This window comes from Elephas maximus, chromosome 8 (assembly GCF_024166365.1).
Source record: "Elephas maximus indicus isolate mEleMax1 chromosome 8, mEleMax1 primary haplotype, whole genome shotgun sequence".
Lineage (NCBI taxonomy): Eukaryota > Metazoa > Chordata > Mammalia > Proboscidea > Elephantidae > Elephas > Elephas maximus.
The window spans coordinates 28,382,985-28,398,549 of NC_064826.1; the positions used below are offsets into that span (position 1 = coordinate 28,382,985).

General features: G+C 38.2%; 1 protein-coding gene across 4 annotated transcripts in view; it reads left to right on the forward strand.

Moving 5' to 3' along the window:
* The window catches only part of FAM3C (FAM3 metabolism regulating signaling molecule C), a 57,672-nt gene extending 42,330 nt beyond the window's left edge, over nt 1–15,342 (forward strand). For all 4 annotated transcript variants that reach the window (XM_049893880.1, XM_049893879.1, XM_049893881.1 and 1 more), the window contains 5 exons: nt 9–67; nt 3,212–3,262; nt 5,388–5,472; nt 12,689–12,815; nt 13,406–15,342. In XM_049893880.1, coding sequence (XP_049749837.1) covers nt 9–67; nt 3,212–3,262; nt 5,388–5,472; nt 12,689–12,815; nt 13,406–13,495 — 412 coding nt within the window. In that variant the 3' untranslated portion in view covers nt 13,496–15,342. The remainder of the gene's footprint in view (nt 1–8; nt 68–3,211; nt 3,263–5,387; nt 5,473–12,688; nt 12,816–13,405) is intronic.
* Nucleotides 15,343–15,565: the final 223 nt, after the last annotated feature.

The window sequence follows — 15,565 nt, forward strand, 5'->3', positions numbered from 1 at the left end:
CCCTTCAGTTTAATGAGTGGTGTTAAGAATAATGTCGGAAGAGGGATCAACGTTGCCTTGGTAAATGGTAAGAATAATTATTTTAACTTTGGGGTGTGTTGTTGTTGTTGTTAGGTGCCGTCGAGTGGGATCTGACTCATAGCGACCCTACGCACACCAGGATGAAACACTGCCTGGTCCTGCGCCATCCTTACCATCGTTGTTATGCTCGAGCTCATTGTTGCAGCCACTGTGTCAATCCACCTCGTTGAGGGTCTTCCTCTTTTTTGCTGACCCTGTGCTCTGCCAAGCATGATGTCCTTCTCCAGGGACTGACCCTCCTGAGAACATGTCCAAAGTATGTAAGACGCAGTCTCGTCATCCTTGCTTCTAAGGAGCATTCTGGTTGTACTTCTTCTAAGACAGATTTGTTCGTTCTTTTGGCAGTCCACGGTTTATTCAATAGTCTTCGCTAACACCACAATTCAAAGGCATCAACTCTTCTTCGGTCTTCCTTATTCATTGTCCAGCTTTCACATGCATATGATGCGATTGAAAATACCATGGCTTGGGTCAGGCGCACCTTAGTCTTCAGGGTGATATCTTTGCTCTTCAACACTTGGAAGAGGTCCTTTGGAGCAGATTTGCCCAATGCAATGTGTCTTTTCATTTCTTGACTGCTGCTTCCATGGCTTTTGATTGTGGATCCAAGTAAAACGAAATCCTTGACAACTTCAATCTTTTCTCTGTTTATCCTGATGTTGCTCATTGGTCCAGTTGTGAGGATTTTTGTTTTCTTTATGTTGAGGTGTAATCCATACTGAAGGGTGTGGTCTTTGTTCTTCATTAGTAAGTGCTTCAAGTCCTCTTCGCTTTCAGCAATCAAGGTTGTGTCATCTGCATAATGCAGGTTGTTAATGAGTCTTCCTCCAACCTTGATGCCCCGTTCTTCTTCATATAGTCCAGCTTCTCATATTATTTGTTCAGCATACAGATTAAATAGGTATGGTGAAAGAATACAACCCTGACACACACCTTTCCTGACTTTAAACCAATCAGTATCCCCTTGTTCTGTCTGAACAACTGCCTCTTGATCTATGTAAAGCTTCCTCAGGAGCACAATTAAGTGTTCTGGAATTCCCATTCTTCGCAGTGTTATCCATAGTTTGTTCTGATCCACACACTTGAATGCCTTTGCACAGTCAGTAAAACCCAGGTAAACATCCTTCTGGTATTCTCTGCTTTCAGCCAGAATCCATCTGACATCAGCAATGATAATCCCTGGTTCCACGTCCTCTTCTGAAACCGGCCTGAATTTTTGGCAGTTCCCTGTCGATATACTGCTGCAGCCATTTTGGAATGATCTTCAGCAGAATTTTGCTTGCGTGTGATATGAATGATATTGTTCTATAATTTCCACATTCGGTTGGATCACCTTTCTTGGGAGTAGGCATAAATATGGATCTCTTCCAGTCAGTTGGCCAGGAAGCTGTCTTCCATATTTCTTGGCATAGACAAGTGAGCACCTCCAGCACTGCACCCGTTTGTTGAAACGTCTCAATTGATATTCCATCAATTCCTGGAGCCTTGTTTTTCACCAATGCCTTCAGAGCAGTTTGGACTTCTTCCTTCAGTACCATTGGTTCCTGATCATATGCCACGTCTTGAGATGGTTGAATATCGACTAATTCTTCTTGGTATTATGACTCTGCGTATTCCTTTCATCTTCTTTTGATGCTTCCTGCATCATTTAATATTTTCCCCATGGAATCCTTCACTATTGCAACTGGAGGCTTGAATTTTTTCTTCAGTTCTTTCAGCTTGAGAAACCCCGAGCGTGTTCTTCCCTTTCAGTTTTCCGTCTCCAGCTCTTTACACATGGAGTGTAGTCGGTAAATATTCATGTACCCAAAATAATTATCAAGGGAGTAGATTGGGAAATGCCATGCTTGACACTGAAGCCCTCCCTGTCTCAAAAACAAATGAAGAAACAAAAAAGTATAGATGGAGCCTTGGTGTCCAAGTATTTGTAGCATATTTTCTCAGAAGCATCTCAGCTGCTTTTATAGAGAGCTTCCCATGCAGTTGTCAGAAAATAACCAATCTAACATTAAACTGATAAATTCTTGTTGGAAATTTTGGAGTTCTGACGTAATGTGAAAGGAGGCCTGGTGCACAATGGCTACTAACTGAAAGGTCAGTGGTTTGAACCCCCCCAGTGGCTCCATCGGAGAAAAGACCTGGCGATCTACTCCTATAAAGATTATAGGAAAACCTAGGGGACAGTTTTGCTATGTCCCATAGGGTCATTGTGAGTTGGAATCAGTGCAGTGGCACACAACAACAATGTAATATGAAGAACGGTTGACAGGAATGTGGGGGTTCATAAATGACAAAGTGTGGTGGACTATGGGATGGGATGGTGGAAGGGATGGAGAGTAAGAATTTATTGTAAGTTTTCACTTCTCTCTACGCTACTTTGTTAGCTTTGTTGGTGTAAACTAGTTCTCTGAATTCTTTGGGTAGTCTAGCAAAATCATATCTGAAAATCTGAACCTGTGGAGTAAGGCCTGGTTTGGTCCTCTCTGTTGTGGTACAAAAGACCTGTGAAGCTGTCTAGGGTAGTTAAAAACCACCAGCCACCTCACCCACTTCACAGGGCAGGAAAATACTTTTTACTTCTTTCTCAAGAAGCAAATTTTTACGTTTCTGCTTTCTTCATTTTATTAGTTAAAATGTTGTATACCTATTTAATTAATAGCAAAAAAATATACTTTAAAAGAAAAATAAATATACTTTAAAAGAAAAATAAATATAAAATGGATATATTTTTAAGAAGACGACTTTAATGATAGAAACTATCTGATTCAAGGAGATTTTTTTTCACAGGAGAAAGGTTTATGTATTTTTGAGTAATCTTAAATGAGGGACGATGGTAACACAGAGAGATGAAAAACATCTCACATTTAATTAGTCAGATTGGCAGTCAGGAGTGAACTTCTCTTTGTCATTCTTGGCTAAAAAGGTTAGTGAGACAGTCCCACAGGACATCCAAAGATTATCCTTTAAAAATATGCTTCAGATGGATACAATTCAAATTTTAAGTCTTTCTCTCAAAATAGTTTTTTCTCTGCTAATGAATTCACATCGATCTTTGGATAAGATCATTTTTCTTATACAGTGTACAGTATATTTCAGTTACACAATTTGATATGAATTTCATCTCTTTCAGGAAAAACAGGAGAATTATTAAACACTAAATATTTTGACATGTGGGGAGGAGGTAAGTGGGAATAACCTGTAACTCTGTATTCATCTGTTAGACTGTCTTCTTCTTCAGCATGATGCAGTCCATTAATGAGGGAATAACTTGCTGTCTGGGTGGGTGGCCATTTTATTCTTTCGCTTTTCACCAAATCCCCGCTATATTTAAGTGCTCAGTCATATTATATATACTTTGGTTTTATTAGAAGTATTGATTGTGGTATGTAATTGAGGACATTAATATAAAAATTGGGGTTTAAAAAACACATCTGATTTTGTACAGGACAGCTAATTCTAGGTTTGATGAAACTAGGTAGCTAACTTTGTAAGCAAGGAGCTTTGGGCCCCTTTGGGTTTTTTCTGAAGTTCAAAAGGATAAATATAATTTGAAGGTCAAAAAAACCTACTTAGACACTTCCAATTGACTGAATTGATCTCTTCATGTATGTTTTTTTTCAATATCAGAATTACAGTCTAGGAGCATTCGACATACAAGATAAACAGTCAGGTTTTAGGAAAGGATTAATTCTATTATTCCCAGTTCCACCTTGTGATGTACGGCTAATTATTAAAGTAGATGGAATTTTCTTCCCAGTTATTTGGACTTAGAGTGGTCCACAGATATTTTCCCTTTATGTACTTGGAAGTCCCTTAAGGAACTGTCAAGAAGTCACCAACAGACAGAGAGAAGGACCTGGCACCCAGAAGAAGACTACTGCCTGAAAGAAAGGGCTTGCTTCCTTATTTGAAGGAAGGCCAACACTGGTTTATCTCTCGATTCTTCTCTCAGTTGTTAGTTTTGGAAATTTATCAGCGTGGCAGTCTCCCTTGCACCTCTCCATCCCCTTTGAGTATTTCCTAGAAGCTACAGCTATTTGGCTTTCTGAGATTTATGTTCAGAATTTTCAGAAAATTCAGCTTTTCTAGCATTTCTTCAGCTTTTAATAAAATGTCATGTCTTATTTCTTAAATGAGAGTGGGAAAACCTTTCATAGCTATCAAAGCTGTATAAACTAAAATGCTACCATCAGTTTCAGAAAGTGAAGGCATAATTGGTCCTACCAAAGCTGGCTATGGGAACACTCTTGCAAATCTTTTGTTGAAATCAGTAATGTGACCGGCAGCTCTGATAAACAGGAAGCTCTGTTAAATTTCTGCTTAAAAACACTCTACTACTTAAGAACTGGTTAACACTCTGCTACTTAAGTAATAGTTTCAGTTTACTATTATCTTTGCATTTAAATCAGAATGATTTGTTAGCTACCTTGTTACATTTTTTTTCTGATTTGAAAATGCTATTGTTACAATATAGAATAAGTTAGAGAAAATCTTTGGGAGATTTTGCTGTGGAAAGAAATGGAGTTAATCAAAGTAGCCCAATGTTCAAGTAATGGTAGATTTGGGGGCTGTAAGGAAACCTGTCATTGTGAAGAGCTCAAGATGTAAACCGATTTTTTGTAGCTGACCTTCTGCATCCTCAGTAGATACCACCAGTTTGTAGCCACTGGAGTAGTTTATTTTGAAATCCTTTTGGATCTTGATACCCTAGACGATGAAGTGGTTCATAACTTTAATACCTGCCGTAATTAGTTTGGCTTTCAGTGATAACCTAGATTCTTTCCCCCAGCTCATGGCAAGTAGATATGCCCAGAAGACCCCTTAAATCAGTATGTGTGTGCACATATGTATTTATATAATTTTTAAGAATTACACATCCCTGTGACAAATGAATAAAATCGATGTATCTTCTTTGTAGAAGAGTACTGATACAACAATTTTATATACACTCAGAGAATCCCTGAGCCTTTCTCCTTCCCTCCGCGGTTTACTCCTGGACCTCAGAATCAGGCTTTCCACCACGAGATCCCTGAGTTTCTGAGTTCCACCGTAAGTCATTTAGTCCCTGAAATATCAATACAGAAGAACTTACAGGACAAATCAGGGTTGAGACATTGTGAGTTGATGGTGAAATCACATTAAGGGGCAAATTGGACAATTTTTTTTTTTTAACCATCCATAATTTTGTCTCCAGTGTCGACTATTCCACATTAGAAATTATTTATAAATCATAATTTAGAGATTGAGATGGCTACTTAGTCATTAAACAAAGAAAAAAAGCCCTCAACCTTTTTCTTTTTCTTCAGATGTGGCACCATTTATTGAGTTTCTGAAGTCCATACAAGACGGAACAATAGTCTTAATGGGAACATACGATGATGGAGCAACCAAGTATGTAAACTTAAAACGTTACACAGCTTTTTGGAGTGATGGTTTATAATTATAAAAGCAATATATTTTTGTTGAAAAAATGTAAAATATAGCAAAGTAGCTGCCAGATAGCCACTATTAGCATTTTTTTAGTTGGTTTCCTCCAGATCTTTCCTTACAGTTATATAGTGACTTAGTTATCTAGTGCTGCTGTAGCAGAAATACCACAAGTGGATGGCTTTAACAAACAAATTTATTTTCTTAACGTTTGGGTGGCTACAAGTCCAAATTTAGGGTGCCGGCTTTAAGGGAGGGCCTTCTCTGTTGGCTCTGGGGGAAAGTCCCTGTCTCGTCTCAGCTTCCGTTTCTTGGCTCCTTAGAGATCTTTTGTGGCCTGGCATCTATCTTCGCCCATCTCTGTTTCCTTGCTGCTTAATATCTCAAAAGAGATTGATTTAAAACACACCCTACATGAATACTGCCTATTAACTTAACAAAGAAAACTCATTCCCAAATAGGATTATGACCACAAGTATAGATAGCCAAAAACTGAACCTACCACTCAATGGCCATGTTTTTTTTTTTTATAATAGTTAATGAGCAAGTTAAATTTTGCTATTATATTCCTCCTTTTGGAGAGAATGCCGTGTGACTTCTTAACTTCATGCCTAAGTGCAAGGTTTAAATGTGAACCTTTTGTCTTGGAGTAAGGAGGGATCTTAAAGGATGAATCAGTGTCCCAGCCAGGGCAAGGTTCCTTTGGAACATCTCTGAATACCTCGCCAAACTCCTTACCTTGTAAAGGTGCCGGAACCCTTGCCGTTTGTCTGTATGAAACAAAATGAGACAAAAACAATATTTGAAATAAATGTTGTGTTCTGAAGGTGATCTTCGTCTAAATTCTACCAGATAGTCCTTAGTTTGGATAAGAGAAATGACAGAACAATAAACGTATTTCCCTATCATTTGACGCTTCAGGTATTTGAAGCTAATTGGCACTTCACTTTAGTTTTCCCCTCTTCAGGCCTCAAACTGCGTGGCTCTTTTAACCTTTTATCATGTTAGGTTTCTAGGTTGTTTCACCCTCCTGGCTGCATTTCCTTGGGCGTTCTCGAGTTGATTATTGTCTGTCTGAAAATAAGTGGCCCCAAATTGAACACAATGTTCCAGATGTGGTCTGGCCAGTACAGGGCACCATGGAGATGCGAGCTTACCATGTTTTAGGTATTATATTTCTTTGAATATTCATGCAGACTAGTATTGTATTAGTTTTCTTTAAACAGTCACATAACATTTTTGGCTCATGAGGTTTTGGTCAAGTTAAATTCTCAGATCTTTTCATTTGATCTCAGACTTTTTTTTTTTTTTTAAACCACTGCCAAGTCAGGTCTCACTCCCCATTGAGAACTTGATTTTGTTTAATCTAAATGGAGCACTTTATGTTCATTTATCCTTGTTAAATTTAATTTTGCTGATTTGGGCTCACTTGGTCTTGATTCTGACATTTGTCTTATGAGCTCTGTTTTTTTTTTTTTGTGATCTAGACTTTGAGTCTCTCCAAAGTTTTTTTAAGTCTAAATATAAGTCATTGATAAAAATGTTTACCAAGGGCAGGGTGCCACCCTGCTAGAGTCCTCCTCCCAGGGATTCGGCCTGCCAATCAACTGCCCACGCTACTATTCAGCCAGCTGCCAGTGAACCCAAATAAGCATATCATCCAGCTGCTGCTTTATTATTTTATTCATAGAGGGTATGTTCTAAGACTATCAGATGCTCACTTGAAATTCATGGACTGTGCTAATAATTAGTACCCCGATCTACTGCCCAAAACCTCTTCAGAAGCAAAAGTAGCTGAAATGGTGGTAAATTGGCTTCACTTATTCCTCCTTCCTCCTACCCTTGATTTCTTTTTAATGTTCGGAGATTGTCTTTGCTGTAATCTGAAGTGGTTGCAGCAGTACATCCACAGGGAACTGCTAGAAATTCAAGCTGGATTCAGAAGAGGACGCGGAAGGAGGGATATCATTGCTGACGTCAGATGGATCTTGACGGAGAGGAGAGAACACCAGAAAGTAGTTTATTTGTGTTTTATTGACTGTGCAAAGGCATTCGACTGTGTGGATCATAACAAATTATGGATAAGACCTCTTTAAAGTGTTAAAAAGCAAAGATGTCACCTTGAGGACTAAAGTACACCTGACCCCAAGCTATGATATTTTCAGTTGCCTTACATGCACGCAAGAGCTGGAAAATGAATAAGGAAGACCAAAGAAGAATTGATGAATTTGAATTATGGTGTTGGTGCCAGAAGAATGAAGAAATCTGTCTTGGAAGAAGTACAGCCAGAATGCTCCTTAGAAGCAAGGTTGGCAAGGCTTTGTCTCATGTACTTTGGACATGTTATCAGGAGGGACCAGGTCCTGGAGAAGGACATCATGCTTGGTAAAGTAGAGGGTCAATGAAAAAGTGGAGGACCCTAAATGAAATGGATTGACACAGTGGCTGCAGCAATGGGCTCAAACATAGCAACAATTGTGAGGATGGCGCAGGACTGGGCAGTGTTTCGTTCTGTTGTACTTGGGTTCACTATGTGTCAGAACCAACTCGTTGACACCTAACAACAGCAGCAACATTCTAAAGTAACTGACGTAAGCTTGTAGATGATGTTAACAAGTTCCTTTAAGGTCTAGGCATGTGACTTGTATGGACCTGGAGGCTCAAAAATTTACTTTAAAACACGGACGTTCTTGAGCTACTATTTCCTTTTTATGTCGATAAAGTGTTTGCCTCACTGGAGAAGACAGGCTTTGATTTTTCAATATTACTACATTTTTCTTGTGAAATGGAAAGTCCCTTTGTTTTCACACTTGGTAGTAAAAGTGCTTTCTGTGCCTTTCATAGTTTTGTCTCATCTGGTCTCATTCTGAGTACTACAGGACTTCCTGGTAGTAGTAGTAGAAGCTTTGTCATTAGTAACGTGTGGTTTGCCTTGTGTTTGTACACTTCTTTTTTAAGTTTGAGCCCATCACAGTACACCCCTGTAGTAGCACTAATTTAGAAACTGTCCTCCCTTTTTTCTGGGATTTGCAATTATAGAGTGAAAATTACTGGTTTTCTTGCTTGTTTGTTTTTAAAGAGTCATTCCCTCATAGGAGTTGCTATTCTAGATTTTTGTAATATGTTCTCTTTTGTACTATGGTACGTGGTCCCCTATGCCTAGTGTTTCTTACCTTATTCTTCAAATTCCTGGGTAGTATGGTGATTTTCTTCCAAAGTTCTTTACACCTCAACTTCCCAGCTTGTTCCTCCCTGTTGTTTAGAATTGAGCCCAGAATATCAGTTCTTCTTGTTGCCTCCTGTGCTTTCTTTGAGAAGACCAGAAAAAACCAATTGCTCTTGAGTCAGTCCCCAACTCATGGCAACCCCATGTGTGTCAAGAGTAGAACTGTGCTCCAGAGGGTTTCCAGTGGCTGATTTTTCAGAAGTAGACACCAAGCCTTTCTTCCAAGGGACCTCTGGGTGGACTCAAGCCACCAGCCTTTCCATTAGCAGCTGAGTACATTAAGCACTTGTACCACCCAGGGACTCTGCTTTTAGAAAAAGGAAGTGTAAGTTAGGTTGCTTGGATGGCGTGACCTGTAGGGCTGTCAGATGGGCCTCCTTTCCCAGTGAGGCTTGAGGCAGATCCAGAGACTCCCCATCTCCAGCCCCTACTTCTCTTCTACTCCAGGTGGTCTCTGTGCAGCTTTAGAATCTGTTCCAGGAGAACTCAATCCCTAGCTCTGTCTACCTCCTGGTTTGTCACAGGATAGTTTTCTATTTTAAAGAAAATTCTTACCTAAAATAATTTATTCCATACGAATTTTTTTAACAGCTCAGCTAGTTAAGACAATTAGTAAAGATTAAAATATGTGCAATAAACCCATGATGTTTCCATATAGAATAAAGAAGCTTTTATCTCCAAGCTTTATTTTCTATCTAAATATATTAGTTACATTGGCTTTTAAAGAAATGATTATATTTAATCTAGTGTTTAGAATACTGACTGTATTACATGGCTTTTAAACTTCTTTTTGGAATATGAAATTAAATCTTTTAAAGGAGTTCTGACGGTGCAATGATTAAGTACTCTGCTGCTAACCGCAAGGTCAGCGGTTTGAACCCACTCATAGCAGCTCCATGAGAGAAAAGACCTGGTGATCTTCTCTCATAAAGGTTACAGCCCAGAAAGCCCTGTGGGGCAGTTCTGTTCTGTCCTACAGGGTTTCCATGAGTCTGAATCGATTCAGCGCCACCCAACAACTTAAATAGAAGATACCAAAAAGGAATGATAAAATGATCCCCCAAACTCTACCTAGATCAGAAAACTTTATAAGTCATTAAGAAAGATGTCTTATTTTAAAACTATAAATATATATACATACATATATACATGCGTCAGGGACCTAAGACCACCTCCAGATTGGATTCACTAGGACGACTGAATATATCGTCTATACTCGCAGCCATGATTTTTTGTAGGGAAAGGATACAAAACAAAATCAGTAAAGGGGAAATGTGCATGGGACAAAGTCTAAAGGAGACCAGGCCTAGCTTTCCAAGAGTCCTTGCCCAAACGGAGTCACACAGAATGTAGTTACTTCCTCCTACAATGAATTGTGACAACACATGTGAAATGTTGTCTACGAGGGAAGCTCATTAGAGACTCAGTGCCAAGTGTTTTTATGGAGGGTTAGGTTTCTAGGCACCTTTTACCTAAAATGTACCCAAAACTCTGGAATCCCAGAAAGAAAGCCCGTGTTCGGCATAAACCACATTGTTGATACAAACAGTTGAGGCACAGTGAGCCCTTCTTATCAGGGAAAAGTGAGAGCCCCCAAAAGCTAATTACCCAAATGCCAGCCAAGGTCTAACCTTGCAAGCAGGCCTTCCTGTGTCTAAGGCCTGCTGTGTTAAATGTTCTATACAGAACCTAATGGTGTTCTCATGGGGAAGTAAGGAAAGAGATTGATGGAGTTGTCTTAGTCATCTAGTGCTGCTATAACAAATACCACAAGTGGATCGCTTTAACAAAGAGAAGTTTATCCTCTCACAGTATAGTAGGCTAGAAGTCCGAATTCAGGGCACCGGCTCCAGGGAAAGTCATTCTCTCTTGGCTCTGGAGGAACGTCCTTGTCATCAGTCTTCCCTTGGTCTGGAAGCATCTCAGCGCAGGAACCTCAGGTCCAAAGGACACGCTCTGCTCCCAGCACTGCTTTCTTGGTGGTATGAGGTCCCCTTGTCTCTCTGCCCGCTTCTCTCTCACATCTCAAAGAGATTGGCTTAAGACACGAATCTTGTGTATCTCATCAATGTAACCCCCACTAATCTGTCTCATTTCATCATAGTGATAGGATTTACAACACACAGGGGAATCACCTAAAATTGTGGAGAATCATACAATACTGGGATTCATGGCCCAGCTAAATTGACAGATATTTTGGGGAGACACAATTCAATCCATGACAGGAGTCAAAATTTAAAGCTAAATTTTCAAGTTGATTCTAGATCTCTGGTCTAAATTGGCTTGGTTTTTTCATAGAGATCAAAATTCAAAAGTACAGAAGTGAAAAATGATTGCCCATCGATATATCTCTTAGTTGATGCAAAACCCTTAGGTAAGGATTTTATTTACTTTTTACAGGGGGCCATACCTGCATTTGGCTAATCACTTTGCAAGCAGTTTTTGTATATAACGCAATCTCCTTGGCATTTGTGAACTTACATTCACTGTTTCAGCCACTGAAAGACCGGTGGTGTGCCAGTTTGTAATTTTTCTGAGCCCCACAGCTGCTTTGCGGTAGACAGCCGCCCAGTGGACCTATTGCTTGACCTCTGCATCTCAGTCCTACTTTATCGTTTCAGCCTAGTGATACGAGCATGGGATGCTTACAAGAACACGGTGGGATAAATAAGTACTTTGCTCACTGATGCTCTAGCTATTTACAATTACTTATCCTCCAGCTATTCGCATATATGAAACTTGCCTTGGCTCAGGTCCAAGCCTCTAGAACTGGTTGCTGTATATGGCTTAATACCAAATACCTGCACAGGTGGCCTTCAGTTATCTTTTTGGTTGTCTTCTTTTTTTTTTTTTTTAGCTGTATAGTTTACATTTATCTACTGAGTTTCTTCTGCCCTTTGAGACAGAGGAGACAGAGAATCACTCATACTTAGGATAATAAACTAAAAAAAAACACCCACATCCATTGCCATTGAGTCAATTCCAACTGATAGCGACCCTGTAGTACAGAGTAGAATTGCCCCATAGGGTTTCCAAGGAACCACTGGTGGATTCGAACTGCAGACCTTTTGGTTAGCAGCTGAGCTCTTAACCAGTGCGCCGCCAGGACTCCCTTAGGATAATAACCTACATAAAAATCTTTTGTGGCAGTTAATGTTTTCCCTAGCAGTGGACTTGTCACTCTCCTTCCCCTGCTGACAGGTTCATAGTTGCTATGTGGTTAATATTTTCATTTTTAATAAATAATTACTTAGCAGTTACCACTGAAGTATAATTCGTATCCCCATCCTCAAAATTCATTTGGTTTTAAATAAGATATTTTGTTAGAAACATTCATATTTCTGTCAGCATTTACCTTTATTTAAATGTAATTTACAAGAGATATAGTGGAACTTGAAAGTGATTTCTAATTTTACAAAAGTATCCGTAGCTTGACTTTGCATTAGCCTACGTAGGCATCTACTACCCGGGTAGGTCTCACTTTTATTTGATGGATATAATTAAAATAATTAAATGAAGGTTAATTATTGTCATGAAATAAAGACATCTAAAAGGTACTTCCTAATAAGGTAACCCTGGTGGCGTAGGGGTTAAGTGCTACAGCTGCTTACCAAAGGGCCGGCAGTTCGAATCTGCTAGGCGCTCCTTGGAAACTCTGTGGGGCAGTTCTACTCTGTCCTATAGGGTCGCTATGAGTCGGAATCGACTCGACAGCACTGGGTTTGGTTTTTTGGTTTAATAAAGTAAACTTTAATTGCTGGATTTCATGTCTTTTGTCACTAGAGAATTAAAACAGTAGAAATGTTAACTCTGAAAAAAATTTTGTATTTTTCATTGTTTGTGTTCTCTTATTTAAGCTGACATTTTCTCGTCTTATCTCATTTGCTTTCTTAGATAATAGATACCATACTATGCACTGTGTTTACTGTATTATCCTTTGTCTCCCTCTCTCAGACTCAACGATGAGGCGCGGCGGCTCATTGCTGAATTGGGGAGTACATCTATTACTAATCTTGGTTTTAGAGATAACTGGGTCTTCTGTGGTGGGAAAGGCATTAAGACAAAAAGCCCTTTTGAACAGGTTAGTGTCTTAGATTTTCTTATTTGATGAAGAAAAGTAAATTGTGTGAAGCCCTTTGGTACATATTCCTATCCAACCTATTTGAAAATTAGAGTAAACAGACATTAAATATGCTCACGTATTTTTATAAGGTCTCGGTCATCAGTTAGGGCACTGTTTTAATTTTAAAACCTAAAAATAATCATATCCTTCTTTGGGATTATTTTTTCCTACGTGACAATGCATTGGAACATGATTACTTTTATCTTAAACTTTTTAGGACTTGTTACTAAGGATTTCAGTTGAACTTTTGATATTAGAATCAGTTAGGTTCCGAAATACTTTAGAACTTAATGTGCCCTAAACTTTGTTTTTTGACTAAGAAATGATCCTTTGAGAACATGTGGAATATTTTGTTCTTTCAGCTGTTGTTTGAAGGTCTGCCACATACACACCAGGCCCTACAGATCCTTCATTTAATATCTTAAGTGATAATTTGTATGAACTCATCATTGACACGAATGTTACTAAAGTGTGAGTGAAGCGTGTTATTGCAAATTAACAGTTGACAAAGGTTTTTTAAACTGTATACCACTATTGTGTTCCAATAGCACATAAAGAACAATAAGGATACAAACAAATACGAAGGCTGGCCGGAAGTCGTAGAAATGGAAGGATGCATCCCCCAGAAGCAAGACTAATGGAAACATGGGGATAGCCGAAGGAGGCGCACTTTCTCTACTAATTGGGAAAGCTGTACCGAAGAAGCTACGTGTACATATTTGAAGAGCATGCAGCCATCTCGTTGTGTGCATGAGCATTATCTCTTTTGATATCAGGATTATTTATTGCTGACGTAAATAGAGATCTTTGTAAATAGTCACCGTAATGAGCAAATCACCGAACCATTTCTAAAAACATTGCCCCGATATATAATGTTTAGATGGCTGTGGCAATACATCTTTTAATTCTGAAAGCGTATCCGGTGGGTAATTGAACAGATCGTGAGACATATATTGATATATATACTGGTTGCCATGAAAATCTGTCATGGAATAACATGGATTTTAGGAAGGAGATGTACTTTCTTTTATATATATAGTCTTTTAAATTAAAAAGATATTTGGCTAGCTGTGTGTGTGATGTTGCTTTACAGTCTGACTCCCTGTGAACCCCCTTTCTTGGTCTTTCTCCTTCCTACCCCTCATCTTTAGAAAACCTAGAAATGTTTGATATGAAAACTTAAAAGCACAACAAAATTCTTTTTTTAATGTACACAGTAAAAAGTGAATGTATAAATGTAGATGGCTTTCGGAACTATAGCTAGCAGGATTTTGTGTTAGCAACGTGAATAGCTGTATAATAGCTACTTAGAGTTTGGCCAGTGGTGGTGACCCCACAAAACTGGCGAACCCGGCCAAGTCCCCACCCAACCTTATGAGGTCATTCGGGACGGCTAAGTTAGCCTATTTAGGGCAGTACTGGCATGCGTTTTCCCTATTTGTTACAGCGTTGGTGGCCAAGTGATTTGGAAAGAGGGCATGCTTGAATATCATGGTAATTTTGATTTGTAAACCAAGAAATAATTCTGTATTTACTTCATCTAACTTCATAATAGCAATTTTTTACTGAAGCTATAATGCCATATTTAGAAAAGTCCTTGTTACTGAGAGGACTGATAATAACATTTAGAAAATAATTTTATTTGACCCAAAATGGCTTTATACCCAATTATACATAAAAATACAGACGAGAGACCTAACTTTTTTGTTAACTTCAGATGTTCACTAAATGATTAAAGTTTTTTTTTTTTTTTTTTAATTATTTTTTGGAGCATTAAATACTGTGTGTGAAGTATCTAAACTGGAACATAGACAAATTTAATAATCAAACTGATACAACTTAAGGCAGAACTTAAATTTTGGATCTAAATTTTAGATGACTTGTGTACAAAAACTAAAGCAGTATTTATTTTGCTATATACCAAGTTTCAAACTATTCTGATACTTCGTAAATGTTAATGAGCTTCGAGGTACTGTTTCTTCCCTGAAACTGAATGTAATTCATGAATAAATGCACCATACACATTTAAGCAATTTTTGTAAACTTTTCAGATTTTTGGTGCTTATTTGCTAAATTACATTCAGCATGTATATTTTGACATTTAAAATACTTCTGTCAATTCTGTAAATTAAAAGAAGAGTTATTTTACAGTTCCAGGAACTATGAAATAAATGTTGCTTTTTTTTTTAAGTAATGAAAATAAATTCTCTTGGTTTTGCATTGTGATTTTTTTTTTGTATTCTATAGCAAAGTAATATACCTATGAAATTTTACATCACTGTCAATGTTTGTCAGGCATTTATTGTACTGCCTAAATCATTCCAGTGTTGAAACATACCATTATCCTCTGGATATATCTTAAAGCATATAGAATTTAAGTATCAAGGTGGCAGGACATCATTTTCAATATAAAGACTGTAAAATGATGGCTTTTTTATAAAAGTCTGTAAAATGTCAAAAGAAGGGATAAAGATCGGCTGTGTAACTGCTTTGGTACAGTGTGCTCTTGTCTCAATTCTGTCTTGTATAGATTGTGCCAACTTAACTTTGGAAGCAATAATTTTACTACATTTCATTTACAGATCTCTTTTTAAAATCATAAGAAGCAAATGCTTCTTTAATGTTAAGAATTTTCTTCATTAAAATCAGAAATTTAGCATGGGCGTTCTGGTATTGTAAATGGTATTTAAGGGCTTATGGATGCGTAT